Source organism: Mus caroli, chromosome 8 (genome assembly GCF_900094665.2).
Source record: "Mus caroli chromosome 8, CAROLI_EIJ_v1.1, whole genome shotgun sequence".
Lineage (NCBI taxonomy): Eukaryota > Metazoa > Chordata > Mammalia > Rodentia > Muridae > Mus > Mus caroli.
In genome coordinates this window covers 62,437,932-62,455,168 of record NC_034577.1, presented here as the reverse complement: position 1 = coordinate 62,455,168, position 17,237 = coordinate 62,437,932, and the positions used below count along the sequence as shown (strand labels likewise).

Genomic DNA, 17,237 nt, shown 5'->3' with positions numbered 1-17,237 from the left:
TTTATTTATTATATGTAAGTACACTGTAGCTGTNTTCAGACACTCCAGAAGAGGGCGTCAGATCTTGTTAAAGATGGTTGTGAGCCACCATGTGGTTGCTGGGATTTGAACTCCGGACCTTCGGCAGAGCAGTCGGGTGCTCTTACCCACTGAGCCATCTCACCAGGCCCTGTATCTCCCCTTTTCATATGGGAAATAGGGATTGAATTTAGATTGTCATACTAGGTGGCAAGTGTCTTTAACCAAAGACCCGTCTTACCAGGTCCTCTTTTAGTGTTTTAATTTGTATTTTACATGTATGGGGGCTTTCTTTACATGTCTAGGTACTACTTATGTACCTGATGACTGTGGAGGTCACCCTACACTGAGTCACAGACAGTTGTGAGCTAGCATATGGGTTCTCTGAAGAGCAGCTAGTGTTCTAACTCGTGAATCATCTCTTCAGCATTCCTTCTGCTTTCCGAGTCAAGGTCTTTCAGCAATCTTGTCTCTCTTGGCCCAGGCTAGAATGATGGGCCCGTGCCATCATGCCAAACTCAGTGAGCACTGAGCATTTGTAGAGGAACAGGTAACACTAGCTGAAGCAGCTATGGCTGGCCACACAGCTGTGCACTCTGAGTAGAGGCCGCCAAGAAAATGCCCAGCTCTGCTTCAGAAACCTCTACTATTACCAGGCAGTGGAAGCCCGAGGGAAAGTGGGGTCATTTACACATGGTCAGTGTCATGCTGTAACAAGTGCTGTGGAAACTCAGATAAGCTGAGGTATCAGACCTCTCAGCATATGGGGAAGCTGAGGCAGGGGATCTAAAGCTTCAGGCTAACTAGCCTCAGGACTCCAACTAAAAAAAAAAAAGGCAAAGAAGGGCACGGCTGGTTAGCAGTGAGTGCTGGTGCTCACGAGGACCAGAGCGCAGAGCTCAGCACCCAAGTAACAAGCCAATCTCTTCACCAGTTCAAGGGACCTATACCCATTTCAGGCTTCTGTTCTCATACACTCAAAAGATAGATGGACACACACACACAAATAAAAAAATTATCTTCCTGAGTGGGGCTACACACACCTTTAAACCTAGCACAGAGGCAAAGGCAGGTAGAGCTCTCTGAATTTGAGACAGGCCTGGTCACACAGTGAATTCTAGGTCAGTTGGGGTTACTAAATAAAAGGATTCTTTAAAACAACAACATCAACAACAACGTCATCACCAACAACAACCACCACCACCACCACCACCTAAAAAGAGAGAAGAGAGGCAGCTGCACCCTCAGGACAGTGTGTGTGCTGCTGCAGTGCCTGGTCCCTGCCTGGAGAGACGGGTAAGCCCAAGGCCCTGTAGCCCTGCCTCCCATAGCACCCGATGCTCGCTCTCCTCATTTCCCTTCCAGCACTTGAGGATAGGAAAGGAAATGCATCCAGCCTGCTTCTAGAAAGAACCTTTCTTAGAAGTAGTGTGGTCACTCATCTGTGTTGGGACATCTGCTGCCTGGTGCAATCAGGGCTCCATAAAGGGAAGGGCAGGGACAAAAGTGACACTTCCTGGGCTAGAGGTAATGTTCCAGGAAAGAAAAGATGGGTATCATGTCCTCTGATGCCTGGGAAGGCTGGGTGTGACAGCATGCTGGGATCACAGGAGGAGAGAGTAGCCAAGCTGCTTTTCTATCCTACTCTCTGGCCAACACCAGAGCTGCCACTGATGCTGTCTACAAGGAATTGAGTGAAAGGTACCAATACCACCTGGAATGACTCAGCTGCTCCTTGATACCCCTCAGTACCCAATCATAGCCTCCCCAGTAACCACCCCTCCCACCACCCAGGCACAGGATCCACTAGGTTTTGACGTCCTGCTTTCTCTCCCGTCGGTGACACCTAGGACAAAGTACTTAGGAACACACAGCATCCTAACCTCCATCCCATGCTGAAGGGGTCATGCATACATTGTTCCTAGTGAAGGCCAGCCAGTTTTGTACCTCCTTCCCACATGAGTCTCTTTTCAAAGTAATCTTGAAGCTGGGGATCTGGGCTTAGTGGATACAGCACTTGTGTAGCATGTACAAAGCCCTGGGCGCCATCCCTGGGACCCCAGAAAGTAGGGGCAGGGGGCGTAGTACATTCTGTCATCTCAGAACTCAAAAGTAGAAGCAGAAAGATCAGAAGTTTGAGGTCAGCCTGGTCTACATAAGACTGCCTCAAAACAAAGGGAAAAATAATTGGGTCCTTGAGTTCTAGTCTCAACATTTGAAAAAGGTGTATAAAAACCTCAGAGAGGGATGGCAGGTAACAGCACATGCTACTACTCTTGCAAAGGATCAAGGTCTATTCTCATCACTTACGTTAGGCAGCACACAAATGCCTGTAACTCCAGCTCCACAGAACCTGGAGCTGGAGGATCTTCTGATCTTCATCAGTTCCTACACATGTAGTGTACATACTCAGGCAAGTATATGTAAAAAAGCAAATGTTTTATACATATATATCATCTCAAAAGAGAGGATAGGGCCAGTGAGGACCTGTATTTGATCTTAGGTCTGACATAAAAAATGCAAGGTGAGGCGATGCATGCATATAGGAGAACCAGGAAGGTGGAGAGAGGAGGCCCACTGGGCCCTGCTGTCAAGCCTAATTAGTGAGCTTCAGGTTCAGTGAGAGACCATGGCTTAAAGGTAGTGGACAGCCTTCCTGAAGAGCAACACTTGAGGCTGTCTTGTAGCCTTCAGACATAAGCATTTGCCTGCACCCTGCACACTTCTTTCAAAACCTCAGGACAGCAAGATGACTCAGTGGGTCAAAGTGCTTAAAGTCAAGCCTGATGACTGGATTTCAGTCCCTGGAACCCTCTGGCAGAAGGAAAGAACTGATTCCTTCAAATTGTTCTCTGATGACCTCTAAACATGTGCCTTGGCATTCATACCTACACACATACACATGCACGCACACACACAGTGAATAAAAGTACTGTAGCATTGGTAATGATGACATTGTTAAAAAAAAATAAAACCTTTACCTTGGCTCAGAGTGCTTGAAGCCCAGGTCTGAGCTGTGGTTTTCTGTTCTCGGGACTCTGGGGGCACAGCTCTCTTGAGATGGAGGGGATAGCCACTGGCCATAAGCCAGGCCTTCAGGTGGTCTATGTACTCCCTTCCGAACAAAGTGGAATCTTCAAAATTTGGGAAGTAGGCCGGAGATGGGGCGATGTCTTGGAGGCCCACAGCCTCTAGGATCTTCTCCTGCCGGAAGGAAGAAGCCAAGGAGAAGGTCTGGCCTAAGAGGGCCAGGGACTTCCTGCAAAGAGAGTTGGTGGTCTCCAGGGCCATAGCCAGGTCCAATGGGCTAGTGAGGGTCTTCATCTTGACACTCAGCTCATAGGCATTACAGGCCATGAGTAAGGGCGTGACGCCCTTCAGCAGCCGGTCCTGGAGCCGCATGATGGACTTGTCGAAGGGCTTGATGATCTCAAAAAAGCAGTTTTTGGTCTTCACAGCACCTTTGTCTAAAAGCATGTTTAAAAACTCATTATCAACTCGGGGCGTTTTCAGAGCAGAGTGCTTTAGAAACTTGATGGTAAAAAAGCAGAAATCTCTATGCTCCGGCTTCAAGGAGCATTTGAAGGAGGCCAGCATCTTGGCACAGGTCTCAGTTTCCAGTTCAAACAGAGTCTGGAAGAGTTGGGAGAACTTCAGGTCATCCTTGATAGTGTGGAATCCTGCCCACTTGATGATCTCTATGCCAAACCTTGAGAACACATCTGCCTTGTCTATGGCATCAAAACCCATCTTCCTTCTGGGCAAGCCAAGGGTCCTAAGGTCCAGCCCCAAAGGAATCTTCAGAGCAGCGAACTGGATTTCATCTAGCACTGGACTTGTCCCAATGGTTACATCAGGACTTGGGGTGGGTTTCTGGATTTGGTTAGTGCCCTGAGGTTTGGAAGTAATACGACTGGCAACAGGCATTTTCTTCGTGGTCATGCTTTTCAGTGTGATAAGCTTCCCAACACCCTTTGCTCCAAGCAGACCCTGGGCGTCCCCCTTTCCTAGTAGAGTGCCTTCCTGGTCAGCTGTGTTAAGAGCTCGGCCTCTGGTCAGGACTTGCCCACTGCTTCTCGACACAGAGTCCATCTCCCCAGGATGGTCCAGGTCATAATCCCGACTCTCCTTCTCCATCCGCCTGCAGGAGGCCAAGTCTCCTAACAATGAGGGCCCAAAACCATACTCCTGTGACCAGGAGGATTCTTGAGAAACTGAGTGGCCCAAGTCTTGCTCCCAAGAGCCACGGAGCGCAAGTTTCCAGTCCTGAGAAGGAAAATGTCCCAGATTCCGGTGGCTAAAACTCTGGTCCCGGGAGTCAGTATGGGCTGGTTCCAGATCCCGGCCACATTCTTTACGAAGATAGCTGTCTTCGCCAACAGACTGGTTGCTTGATCTGAAGGAGGGTCCCACAAACATGTCACCTCTCAGACCCTCTCTTCCCATGTCTAGTGAATACACTCCAGATCCGCTGGCAGAATACCTGCTATCACCATGAATGTCCTCATAGACATCTGCTCTGGCTCTTGAGCCTGTCCTTAGGAGATCTGAAATAGATGGCCAGACAAACAGAAGGCACTTTAGAGCATGGACTCTAGACAGGTGTGAGGTGCAAACAGTCTACTCTAATATTGCTTAAAATGGGTAGAGAGGCATCAGGATGGCTTAGTGCTTACCACGCAAGTGTGAGGACATGAGATCAGAACCCACTGTAAAACCAAACAGGCGTGGGTGCCTGTAATCTCCCATTCTCAGGAAGTAGAGACAAGGAATCCCTGAGGCAAGCTGGCCAGCCAGTGGCCAAAACTGGTGACTCCAGGTTCAGGAAGAGCCACAGTTTCAATAAATAAAGTGGAAAATGACTGGGGAAGATACCTGCACACACTGAGCACGCAGGTGTACACAGACAACATGCGCACGCACATCCCCACTCCCCCCACCCCAATAAGAAAATGTCTATGGTGCCACCTCCAGCTCTCCACTGGACAATCTGTACTGACCCACTGAGAACTGCAGTCATACATTCAACCAAGCCAGAGTAAAAACACTTGGGAAACTTGTACCTGCATCAGTATGGCCTTTCCCAGCATTCTCCCTATACAACAGCAGGGAGCACTGCCACCCACAGTTCCTGGTTATATTTGAGAGGATTCAAAACACATGGAAGAGGCGCACCTCTGTGCTGTGCAGATACCGCCATGCCATTGCATATTAAGGGGAAGCATCTTCTAAGCTTGCACTATATAGGGGCTAGAAATCCATGTGTGCGGCAGTGGCTGGGTGGGGCCACCAGACAGGAGGCCATGTAAGGTAGTGGCAAAGTTCAGAACCCTGATAAAGCTCATAACTGAGAACGGCAGGAGTTCAAATTAGCTCTTGATCAGATTCCTGTCCTGGAACCACAGTAAGTGGAGCATGACAAATGGTCACACAGTGTAGTACCTAGAGTTCTCCATGTTAATGAGGGATCCAGGGGCCTCCAAGTGTAGCCAATGAACATCCCTTCCCAGGCATCCTCATCTACCATGAACCCCCCCCCCCCCACACACACACAGCAGGGGCTCATCACAGGCCTTCAGGGCCTCATTCCCAACTTGTCACCGTTCCCAGCGATGCCTGGGTAAACAGGAAGATGGGAGCCCCTGTTCTCAACTCTTTGAGTTTCCCAGCAACATCTGTGTACACAGGAGGTTGAGAACCACACCCATGTCCTATGGGCACTGAGGAGTTGATCACACTTATGTGTCTGTAAGCACCAGGCTTGTGCTTACCTGCTACCTGCTGTGGCCATTAGCCAAGACAGGACAGTGGGTGACTCTTGAGGCACACATTAGCATCAGGCACAGGCTCCCAAACTCATCACCAGCCCCCACCCCAACGTCACTCCACCCACACTTTAGAGAAGGGACTTGGTCTATGAAGCCTGGATCTTTCACTGTGCCTGGCCCACTTCAGAGTTTTCATTTCTTTTTTGTTTGTTTGTTTTGTTTTGTTTTGTTTTGTTTTGTTTTTCAAGACAGGGTTTCTCTGTATAGCCCTGGTTGTCCTGGAACTCACTCTGTAGACCAGGCTGTCCTCGAACTCAAGAAATCTGCCTGCCTCTGCCTCCCAAGTGCTGGGATTAAAGGCATGCGCCACTTCTGTCTCAGAAGTTTTATAAGGCTGCCACTCTTATTGCCTCCTGGAGGACTTCCTATCCCATACTGCCACTGGGAGGCAGCAGCAGCCTAACCCTAACCCACACGCTGGACAGCTGAGCAGGCCATGGTCTGACCCCTGACCCCAAAGTGGTAGAAAGGCCTGCCTGGCATTAACCCTCCTCTCTCTGGGGCTGAAATAGAGCCAGAGGCAAGTAGAAGGCACACTAAGTAAGGCTATGTCAGAGAGTCAAGTGTCATTCAGGGATTAGGGGGGTGGGGGTGGTACACAGATATCATTGGAGTTCCGTCTGGACACAAAAAGAAACGCTGCAAGAAGCTGTCCCCAAAAGCTATCCATGGGGGCAGCAGGGCCCAGGCATCTTTCTCGCAGTTGGATTTTAAAACAAAACCTACAATAAAGTAAAAAAAAAGAAAAAAATCTGACAAAAAGGTACTGGTTACAAACACCTGGAAGGAAGGCCATCATTCAGGAGCTGAGGGAGATAGGGCTGAGTTTCAGGCTAGCCTGAACAAGCAAGAAGACCTGTGCCCATCTTAGGACCCATATTAATCTATGTATCAGCACAAGTCTGTAACCCCAGTGGTGGGAAGGCAGGACAGGAAATCTCAGGGCCCACTGGCTAGCCTATCTAGCCACATCAGTAAGCACCTAGTATCTCAGAACACAAGGCGGGCTGGAGAGATGGCTCAATGGCCAGAGCACTTGCTGCTTTTCCAGAGGACCTGGGCTCAGTTCTCCAAATTACATAGCTTCACAATTGCCTGTAACTTCAGCTCAAGAGAGCTGACGTTTTCTTCTGGTACTTTCACTCAGGTGCATATACCCACACAAAACGTACCTTAAAAATAAAATAAATCTTTAAAAAGCAAAACAAAGTGGTGAGTGATTGAGGAAGATACCAAATGTCAACCTGTGCATCCCTACATGAATGCACAAAAACATGAACATATGTACACAACCCCTCTGTGCTGGCTGTTTTTTTGTCAACTTGATACAAGCTGGAGTTATCACAGAGAGTCAGTGAGGAAATACCTCCATGAGATCCACCTGTAAGGCATTTTCTCAATTAGTGATCAAAGGGGGGAGGGCCCCTTGTGGGTGGTACCATCTCTGGGCTGGTAGTCTTGGATTCTGTAAGAAAACAAGCTGAGCAAGCCAGGGGAGGCAAGCCAGTAAGAAACATCCCTCCATGTCTCTGCATCAGCTCCTGCTCCCTGACCTGCTTGAGTTCCAGTCCTGACTTCCTTTCATGATCAACAGCAAATGTGGAAATGTAAGCTGAATAAACTCCTCCCCAACTTTCTTCTTAGTCATGATGTTTATGCAGAATAGAAACCCTAACAAATTGGTACCAGAAGTGGGATATTCCTGTGACAACCTGACCATGTTTTGGGGAGGACTGTGGAAGGACTTTGGAACTTTGAGCTAGAAGAGCCATTGGGATGTTAAGAGCTCTATGGGATGTTCTGTAGGAGCCTGGAAGATAATGTTGAGAACAGTGCAGAAGATGGAGGTCTGGCTTGTGAAATTTCAGAGGGACGATTAGAGACTCTTATCAGGGTCATTGCTGTTTTGATTGTGAAGATCCTGTGGTTCTGGTTAGGTGGGACTGAAGAATCAGCTGTGATTAACAAGATATCAGAACTAAAGCAAAATTTTTGCATTACTGGGGCTATTGATGCTAGCTAACTGGAGCTAAGAAATTAGTGGTGATTAAGAAGAGACCAGCATCATTGAGGTGAAATTTTCTGGGAAGTATTTTCTGAGAGCACAGAGGCTATGTTCCAGAGACAGCCAAGGTTGTACCTTGTGCTGTGGCTGGACTTAGTAATGTGTAAGAGTCACCCAGGTGGTACTGGTTTTGAAGGCATGAAGGGGTCATGAAGAACAGCTGAGTCTTGGCACTGTGAGAGGCCATGGAAGGCCATTGGTGAAGGTGCAGCCTCAGTTGCAATTGATGGCCCAGGACTGAAGGGGTCATGCAATGGAGTTGAGGCTTGGCACCATGAAGAGAGCCTATGAGAGGTTATTGGTGAAGCCTAGTTGCAGCAATAGACAGCAGTGTTTTGGAGATGCCAGTACCATGAGATGACCACCAAGAACAGCAGCAACAGTGGAGTACAGGCAGCTGGAGCCTAGAAGACAAGGTGTGTGCTACAAAGGGCAGAGCTGGAGAAGTGACCCAAGCCCTTGGAGGAACCCAGAAGATCGTGAGTGGATCCCAGACATTGGACAGTTGGAGTCTGATTTTCCTTTTGATTGTGACTATGCCCTGATATTTTTCCCACTTGAAGGAAGAAAGTATTTTAGTGGAGCCCACAGTTAAGAGACTTTTCATTGTAAAAAGACTTTGAATTTTAAAAGACATTGGATATTTTAAAGGGATTGAAATTTTAAGAATTTGCAAAGACTGTGGGACTTTTAAAGTTATTTAGATCTTGGGGATGAATAAGAAAGTGAGGATTGAGGCTTAATAGCGATGAGTTTGTGTGTCAACTTGACAAGGGGTCAAGTGTACTGGCTGGTTTGGTCAACTTGACACAAGCTATCACAGAGAAAGGAGCTTCAGGTGCCAAGTAGGAAATGCTGCCATGAGATCCAAGTGTAAGACATTTTCTCAATTAGTGATCAAATGAGGAGAAGGACCATTGTGGGTGGGACCATCTCTGGGCTGGTAGTCTTGGGTTTTACAAGAAAGCAACCTGAGCAAGTCAGGGGAGGCAAGCCAGTAAGAAACATCCCTCCATGGCTTCTGCATCAATTCCTGCTTCCTGCCCTGCATGAGTTCCAGTCCTGACTTCCTTTGGTTAGCAATATGGAAAGTGTAATCTGAATAAACTCTTTCCTCTCTAACTTTCTTCTTGGTCATGATATTTGTGCAGGAATAGAAACCCTGACTAAGATACCCCCTGCCCCCCCCCCAATAAAAAGGCAAGAAAATGAACAGGTACTATGTATTAGAGTAATTGAAGAAAACACAAAAACCCACACTCATGGGCAAATACAAGTCCCCTTCTTTAGCAAGCACAGAAGCGTACACAGTAGGCATTGCCATTACCAAGGGAAAGAGGTGGCTCAGTGGCAGAGCCCTTGTCTAGTACATATCTGGTCCTGAGTTCACTCTGAGCTCAGAAAAGAACACCACCCCCCATGCATATGCATACACTGGTGGAAGGTGGGTGCCAAGCAGGGCGATCCAATGGGCAGGAATACAGTGGGAAATGCTATTCTAAGACACTCTCATCATGTGTGAAGGGGAGGGGTGGGGGCAGACATAGAGCCCCACCAGCAAAACTGAAATTATTCTTGGGCATGACTGTGGTCTTGGTGCAGTCAAGGTGGCAGAGTTAAGAGGCAAGAACAGAGCCAGGCAGTGGTGGCGCATGCCTTTAATCCCAGCACTTGAGGAACAGAGGCAGGAGAATCTCTGAGTTTGAAACCAGCCTGGTCTACAGAGTGAGTTCTGGGACAGCCAGGGCTACACAGAGAAACCCTGTCTCAGAAGACAAAAACAATCAATCAATCAAACAAAACAAACAAACAAAAAAAGAGGCAGGAATCATGGCTGTATCATGCATTTCCTACGCCAGGTTTACAGAAAAGAGAAATGTCCAGGATCAAGCAGAAGCCAAAGAAAGGATGACTGATAACATACAGCCTTGTTCCAAAACCAAGCGGCACTCTGTAAGGCCTGCTGTTTCTCTGCCAATCAGTTTTGTTTTCTTTCTTTTTGAGGCAGGATCAAGCTGACCTCAAACCCACAGGGATCATGCTGCCTCATGCTCCTTACTATGTATCAGAACGCAAGCCTTCACTAGTCTTCCTGAGGAAATTAAGACGTGATGTGTAGGGAGATAGCACAATGGTTAAGAATGCTTGCTGTGCAAGCAAGTTAAAATTCCTACCACCCACAAAAGGGCCAGCCATGTCTGAACAAGCTGCAGCCACAGCACTAGAGTGAGGGTCACTGGCCAGCCAGTCTAGCTGAGATAAACAGGGAGCTTCAGCTTCAGTGAGTAACCTTGTGTGTCCCCCCCACCCTCTCCCCACCCCAAAACAACAAAAACTAGTAGATTAGTCAGGCTTTTAATCCCAGCACTTGAGAGGCAAAGGCAGGAGGATTTCATTGAGTTCAAGGCTAGCCTGGTCTACATAGCAAGCTCCATGACAGGTAGGACTACATATAGCAGTGTTTTTGAACCTGTAGGTAAGGACCTCTTTCAGAGGAGTTGCTGAAGACCCATCAGAAAACACAGACGTGATCTGTGGCACTTGAGTATCGTGGCATGTTCAATCTTTTGATATTGCAATGTTAGGTTGTAATCTATAAAGTTTACACTGGAAAACTAATCAAGCTGAAAAAAAGAAAAAAAAAACCCTTTAAACAACAACCTCTTATGTTTTCAGTAAGTTTATATATAGTTTTGTATAAGGCTACTCCATAGCAATCCACAAGTCGTGGTTTAGATATGCCTGAAAGAACTAAGATTGCAGTTCAGCCAGTTTGCTGGAGGCTGAGGAGTGTCATTTAAAAGGGGATAGCTAGCCAGGCATGGTGGCACATGCCTTTAATCCCAGTACTTGGGAGGTAGAGGGAGAAGGATGTCTGTGAGTTTGAGGCCAGCCTGATCTACACAGCAAGTCCAGTCCAGGTCAGTCAGGTTTGGTTACACTGAGAAACCCTGTCTTGAAAAAAAAGGTGTGTGGGGGGGAAACACAGCTGTTTAGATGGCTCAGTGAGTAAAGGTAAAGGCACTTGCCACAAGCCTGACTGATAACTAGGTTCAGTCCCTGGAACCTCTACTTCCAGGTGCATGTACACACACACACACACACACAAAGGAACCCTCTGCAGAGGCTGGGGATAGTCAGTGGCAGAGTATGTGCTTCCGCACAAGTAAGGCCATGCTCAAATTCTTTGGTGAGGAGGATGTTTGGCTGACATACTCTACTTAATGACAACAGTACCTTCTGCATAGCTGGCAAGTGGGCCACAAGAAAATATGATCTCTTCTTGACAAATCCAGCAAGGATCCCAGCAGCTCAGCTTGCACCCAAAGCATGACAGTCCACAGAACTCCTCCTGCACAGGCCAAACATCTTAACTTACCTTGAGCTTTAAGATGGAGAGCTTCACCAACAGCTTCGGAATCCCCATACCGTTTAGATTTCTCCTGTAATACGCTGTCCAAAGAGTCCTGCGCCATCCGCCTTGCTGCCATGGTTTTTTTCTCCTATAGTGAGAGAAGTCACATTAATCAAGACAGCTTGCCTCAGGTCAAAAATCACCACCCAAAACAGGGTAACAGAACTGGAAGAATGACCCTAGAAAAAAGTATTTGGGAAAGGTGTAGCCACTCAGACTCACAGTTTAGAGAAGGGTTTCCCAGAGCTCTTCACCTCTGAGAATTCTCTGGAAGAGCGAGTGACACTCTCACAAGAGGATAATAAGCTAGCAACTGTATACTCTGGGCTAGTCTCAGTACAAGATGTCTTTTGCTTCTTTCAGCAACACACCCAGGAGCTGAGTCCCTATAGCACAGAAGGAGCTGGGTGTGCTGCTGCAGGCAGAGATTCCAGCTGAGGCAATGAGATTTCCTGTTCCAGGGCAACCAAGAAAATACAGTGAGGGACAGGAGAGATGGCTCAGTGTTTAAAGAGTACTTGCTGCTCTTGCAGAGAGCCTCAGTTCAGAACCCAGCATACACACTGGGCAACCAACAAGTAAAATCTTAAAAGGGGAATAGAGGCTGAGTTGGTTTCAGTAAGGGGCCAAACAAGATGGCCTGTGTTCAAAACTGGCCAAGTTGTCTTCTGACTTCCACCCATGCGCTGTGGCAAACACATGCCCAGAAATACCCAAAATGAAGCAGGAAAAAAGCTGGACATAAGGACATATGTTCCTGTAATCTCTGATGAAGACAAGGAAGAAGAAAGATCACTGGAGCTTGGTGATCAGCCAGACTAGCCAATCAGTAACCAGACATCAATTTTTGGCTTACACACACACACACTCACTCATTCTCTCTCTCCTCCCTCTCTCACAAACACACACATACACACACAGAGGATAGGATCTGGTGGTACAAGCACGTAATCTCAGCCATTTAAGAGGCTGAGCAACAGGTCTGCAGGTTTAAAACCTGTGTGAGCTACCTAGTTTATTCCAGACCAGCCTAGGCTACATAGCAAGACCCAGTTTTGTGTGTGCGTGAGGGTTTTGTTTTGTTGTTGTTTGGATTTTTGCAACTACAACAGAGTAGCCCACGTTGGCATGAGCACTAAACTCTAATCCTCCTGCTTTTGCCTTCCAAGAACTAGGATTGCCAGGGTGCACTGCCAGGTTCTGCAGACCCAGTCTTTTTTAGTTTTATTTATTTTACTTTTTTTTTTTTTTTTTGGTAGCATGGTTGAGTAGGAGGGATTCCAAATGATCTCTTTACACACCTCTGGTTGGCCTCAAACACACACACACACACACACACACACACACACACGGTTGGCATTGAAAGGAAAATCCACCCTGTCTCTGCCTCCTGGGAACTGGGATTACAGGGGTGAGCCATCATAATCAGTTTGAGACCCTGCCTAAAAAAAGAAAAGAAAAAGAAAAAAAGGAATGAAAGAAAAAAATGTTCACACACGGGAGAAAAGCAGACTTGAAGAAGTGAACCACGAGGTTAGGCATCCTAATCTTGAGCCTGACCAACAAGGCATTCATTGTGAGGGCACTTTCTGTATGTTCAAAAAAAATAAGGCAGCATATATATGAGTGACAGCCTTCCTATGACACTTCCAACTTCAAGAGGTAAACCTCCCTTCTGGTCATTTCTATAACCATCACCCCGTTTCCCCACACCCTGGGAAAGCGATAGGACGTCCCTTGTTCTCTGTCATTTAAGAGCAGGGACTCCTCCGGGTCAGCTGATCCTGAAATTTAATCAAGGTACCTAATCTGTCTGCACCTCCGTTTCCCCGTCTATGGCACTGGCAGACTCGGGGGCTGCAGTGATTGCCAGCAGCTGGAGGCCTGAAGCCCGCTCGCCGTTACGCCCAGCTCGCCCGGCCGACTGAGGGCTCAAGCGTAATGAATGGACCCGCCAGACAGGCTGGAGGAGCGCGCTCGCCCCAGAGACACCCAGAGTCCTTCCCACCCCGGGCCCGCTGGGCCCGCCCTCCCAGGTCTCCAGGGCCCGGGCCTCACCCGGAGCCTGCCGCGTGCGGTGCCGCCCCCGCCGCTGCCGCCGCCGCCTCGGGCCCCTTATCCACAGCCTGGCGAGGCGGGGAGATGCAAATGAGCCAACGGTTTCCGCAGCGCCGCGTCGCGCAGGCGCAAGCCTCTGCCTTGCCTTGGTGCGCAGGCGCTGGCTGCCACCGCCTAGGTCCTCATGCGCAAGCGTCGAGGGCAGCCATCTTCGCTCTTTCGCGCAGGCGCGCTGCTCACGTCTCAGGGCCGAGTCTACCTAGGTGAAAACTATTTCTTTTGAGGGGAAGCGACACCTAGGAGTAGCATTGAGAGGACTGCAAGAGTCTCAGGCTCACGCGTATTCTGTGGCTCCCTTCGCTTTACCTGTGCTCGCGGTCGCCCTCGTTGCCCCGGGAAGGAGCCTCTCAGCCGAAGGAGGGACGCCGAGGCGAGGCGGCGCCTCTGCGCTTGCGCTTATATGGTGGCTCGAAGGAGCCAAAGGCAAAGTCTCGGGTGACAGCTGCGAGCCCCACCCTTTCCCCACGTGGCTGCTTAGACCCGGTGAGGAGCACCGGCCGCCTGTGCTTGTGGCTGGCGCAGTGGGGAGTGGGCGCCGCGGGGTCGGGGTGGTGGTGTTTGCACGACTCTCGCGGACTTGGTTTGGGGGAAGGAGAGAATCGTACCAAAGATACTTGGGAAGCAAATGCTTCGCCTTTCTTGTCGTGTAGGTTCTTTCATTCATTTATTCATTCGTGCTGTGCCTGTGTGCACCTGAGCACCTGCTACGGGGTCGGCTGTATTCTAGGCAGTGGAGCCAGGAAGGAGTACAGGAGGTTCAAGATGGTGTGGCTCTGGGTTCAGGGGACGCTGGTGTTGCTGTTCATGTAGTAGTGATGGAGCGGGCGTGGTTGCTGCACCTGTCATGACTGCTTTAGGGAGACAGAGACAGAAGGATTGATGAGTTCTAGACCGGCTTTGGCTACATAGCCAGCCAATATTTCAGAATAAAAACAGTCAAAAGAATGAACAGACGTTGTGGTGCACTCAAGAAACAGAGGCAGAAGGATTGCTGCGAGTTTGATACCAGTCAGGGCTACAAGACCAGACGCTGCCTCAAAAACAACAGATAAGCCAGGGGGTTGTTTGGAGACTGGAAATCAGGAGTTCAAGGTCAGTCAGGTCTACATGAATCCCTAACTTATAAAAAACAAAAACAGGGAATTATTTTATGTGACAGTAAGGCTGCTTGAACTAGACAGGTTTTGTTTACTTGAGGGGCAGGACGGGGGAGGGGGTCAGGAGAGTCTCATTGTATAGATCAGGCTGGCCAGAAACTCACAGAGGTCTACCATTTCTGCCTCAGTTGTTCTGGTATCAGTGTTTCTTGTTTTGTTGTTGTTGTTTTTGTTTTCAAGCCAGGGTTTCTCCGTGTTGTCCTGGCTGTCCAGGAACTTGCACTGTAGACTGTGCTGGCCTCCAGTTCAGAGGTTAGCCTGCCTCTGCTTCATTCGTGCTTTAATAACTATTATTATTAATAAATTATTTGTTATCAATATTATTTAACATCATCATTACTATTGTATGTTCATATGTATGCACAAGTTGTGAACTACCAGATGTGTGTGCTGAAACTGAACTCAGTTGTGATGATGGAGCGGCACACCTTCACCTGCTGACTGAACACCTTTTCCTCAGCACCTCAGCCTTTACACTCGTTCCTTCTACACAGGGTCTCACTCTGTAGCCTAGGCTGGCTTGGGGCTGGAGATCACAGGCTTGTACCATAAGACCCTAACCAGAGTGTGGCTTTTACAAATTCGATCTTTATACATTTATGTGTCATTTGTACTGTGGCCTTCATGTAAGATCAGAGGACTTGTGGGAGTCAATTTTCTCCTATGGCTTTGTGAGCTTCAGGATTGGAATTTTTGTTTTTGTTGTCTGGACAATCTCTTGTACCCTTGAATTCCCATCCTTCTGCCCCAAGCCTTCTGCTGCTGAGATGACAGTTGCATGCCACCACACCCGATTTGTGATTCTAGACTGTTGTAAAGAAGAGCATCAGAAAACTTTGATAATGTTGGCTATGGACTGTGCAGTAGAAAATAGTGCTCAGCTCAGTGAGCTGGCTCAGCAGCTAAGGTGCTTGCTGCCAAGCTCGAGGACCTGAGTTCAACCCCCAGGATCTCCATGTTGAAGAGAGCTGCAGACTCTTTTCCGCCTGTGACACAGCAAATGCAAGCCAACACTTGCAAGTGGATAAAATGCAGTTTAAATAAAGTTAAATAAAATAGTGTTGTAGAACAATCAGGCTTGGTAGGGAACATGCTAGCATGAGTGAGACCCTGGGCACCATCCCCCACTGCCAAGTAACACTGCCATCTGTTGTATTTTGTTTATGCCTTGGTGTTTAATCGAATACCACCCGTTTCCCTCATCTTGGTGGATTGCTTATTGAGACCAGGGTTCACATAGCCTGGATTTTTTTGTTTGTTTGTTTGTTTGCCTTTGTCTTGTTTGTTTTGGGTTAGGGTCTCATTGTGTAGCTTTGTCCGGGTTAGAACTTTGTATGTGGATGAGGCTGGTCTTGAACTCCCAGATATCCACCTGCCTCTCAGCTCCCCAGTGCTGGGATAGCAGGCCTGAGCTCTTGTGCAGATAGATCAGGTATAGTAGGTGGGAAGAGCAGTCTTATAGTTATTTGGGGCCTGGTAGACAGTGCCCTAAGTGCCCATTTCTTCTTTCTTTTTTTTAATTTAAGTTTTATTCATCTTATATTGTGGGCATGCAAATGCACAAGCCTGCATACACAAGTAAGAGGACAACTGTCAGGAGTCCAGGCTCTACCGTGTTTGTTCTTAAGACTAAACTTAGGTCCTGACGCCTGGTAGCAAGGCTTTACCCACAGAGCTATCCAGTTGGCCTTTTTCTTTTATCTCTTCAACTTTTTGAGATAGTGTTTCACTATGTAGTCCAGACTGGTCCCCTCCTGGCCAGGAGCCTTGTGTCTCTGCCCTCCCTTGTGCTGGGATTACTAAGGTAGAAGACTCCCAGTTGCCTGCTGTCCCCTAACCAAATGTTCCTTTCCACTCAACAGGCAGTGATGGCTTCCAAGCGCATCACCCAGGAAACCTTTGATGCTGCAGTGCGGGAGAACATTGAGGAGTTTGAGATGGGCACTGAGGAGGCCATTCGAGAGGCTGTGGAGCAGTTTGAATCACAAGGTAGGGCAGTGACTTCAGTACTGGCTCTTAGAGGCCACAGCCCTCAGCCTAACACAGTAGTGACGTGCTGTTGACCTCGCCCCTGCTGCCTGTCTCCATCTTGTCACCAGCATCCTATTTCACCTCAAAATAAAAAAGGCATGGCAGTCCTCAGCCACAACGCCACATGGCATATGCCATGTCCAGGAGTCAGTCATGAAAGTCATGGAGGACTGTGGGTGGTAGGGCTGCTGAGTGATGGTGGTGGCAATGGCAGGAGACCAAAGGTTTGGAGACCTTGAGCCACTTGGCAGGAGCAGAGGCTCAGGATGAGTGAGCACACGTGCAGCAGGCCCTTAGAGACAGGGCGCTCGTCATCGGCAAGCCCATTCCTGTCTATGCCTCACTCTGAATATAGGCCCAGTGAAGCCAGCCAGAAGGGAAGAAAGACAAGGCCCTACCTCTAGGACACACAAATGTGTGCCCTAGAGGACAATCAGGTAACACTGGGAATGTGACTGGAGAGGTAACTCACTTGCTAAAATACTTGCTGAGTTTGCCTTGAGTTTGATCCAAAACCCATGTAAAAAGCAAGCCATAATGAGGTGTATTTGAGTTTTGGGGTGTGTGTGTGTCCTTTTTGTGGTTTTTCTTTTTTTTTTTTTTTT

At 48.3% G+C, this 17,237-nt stretch overlaps 2 protein-coding genes across 10 annotated transcripts in view; one reads left to right on the top strand and one right to left on the bottom strand.

Moving 5' to 3' along the window:
• Positions 1-13,821, bottom strand: part of Sugp2 (SURP and G-patch domain containing 2) — a 32,574-nt gene extending 18,753 nt beyond the window's left edge. For 3 of the 6 annotated variants that reach the window (XR_003837405.1, XM_021169549.1, XM_021169548.1), the window contains exons 1-3: positions 13,385-13,806; positions 11,291-11,414; positions 3,000-4,565 (exon numbers count right to left, since the gene is read on the bottom strand). Coding sequence is in view for 5 of the 6 variants with exons in the window: in XM_021169549.1 (XP_021025208.1) it covers positions 3,000-4,565; positions 11,291-11,402 (1,678 nt within the window). In the remaining variant the exon portion in view is untranslated. Of the gene's footprint in view, positions 1-2,999; positions 4,566-11,290; positions 11,415-13,130; positions 13,331-13,384 lie in introns of those variants that run through there. The other 3 variants (XM_029480594.1, XM_029480597.1, XM_029480596.1) reach the window with 3 other exon arrangements.
• The window catches only part of Armc6 (armadillo repeat containing 6), a 13,114-nt gene continuing 9,692 nt past the window's right edge, over positions 13,816-17,237 (top strand). Inside the window, exons 1-2 of one of the 4 annotated variants that reach the window (XM_021169551.2) lie at positions 13,816-13,927; positions 16,464-16,590. In XM_021169551.2, the coding sequence (XP_021025210.1) occupies positions 16,470-16,590 (121 nt within the window). In that variant the 5' untranslated portion in view covers positions 13,816-13,927; positions 16,464-16,469. Of the gene's footprint in view, positions 13,928-13,997; positions 14,091-14,402; positions 14,537-14,833; positions 14,854-16,463; positions 16,591-17,237 lie in introns of those variants that run through there. The other 3 variants (XM_029480598.1, XM_029480600.1, XM_029480599.1) reach the window with 3 other exon arrangements.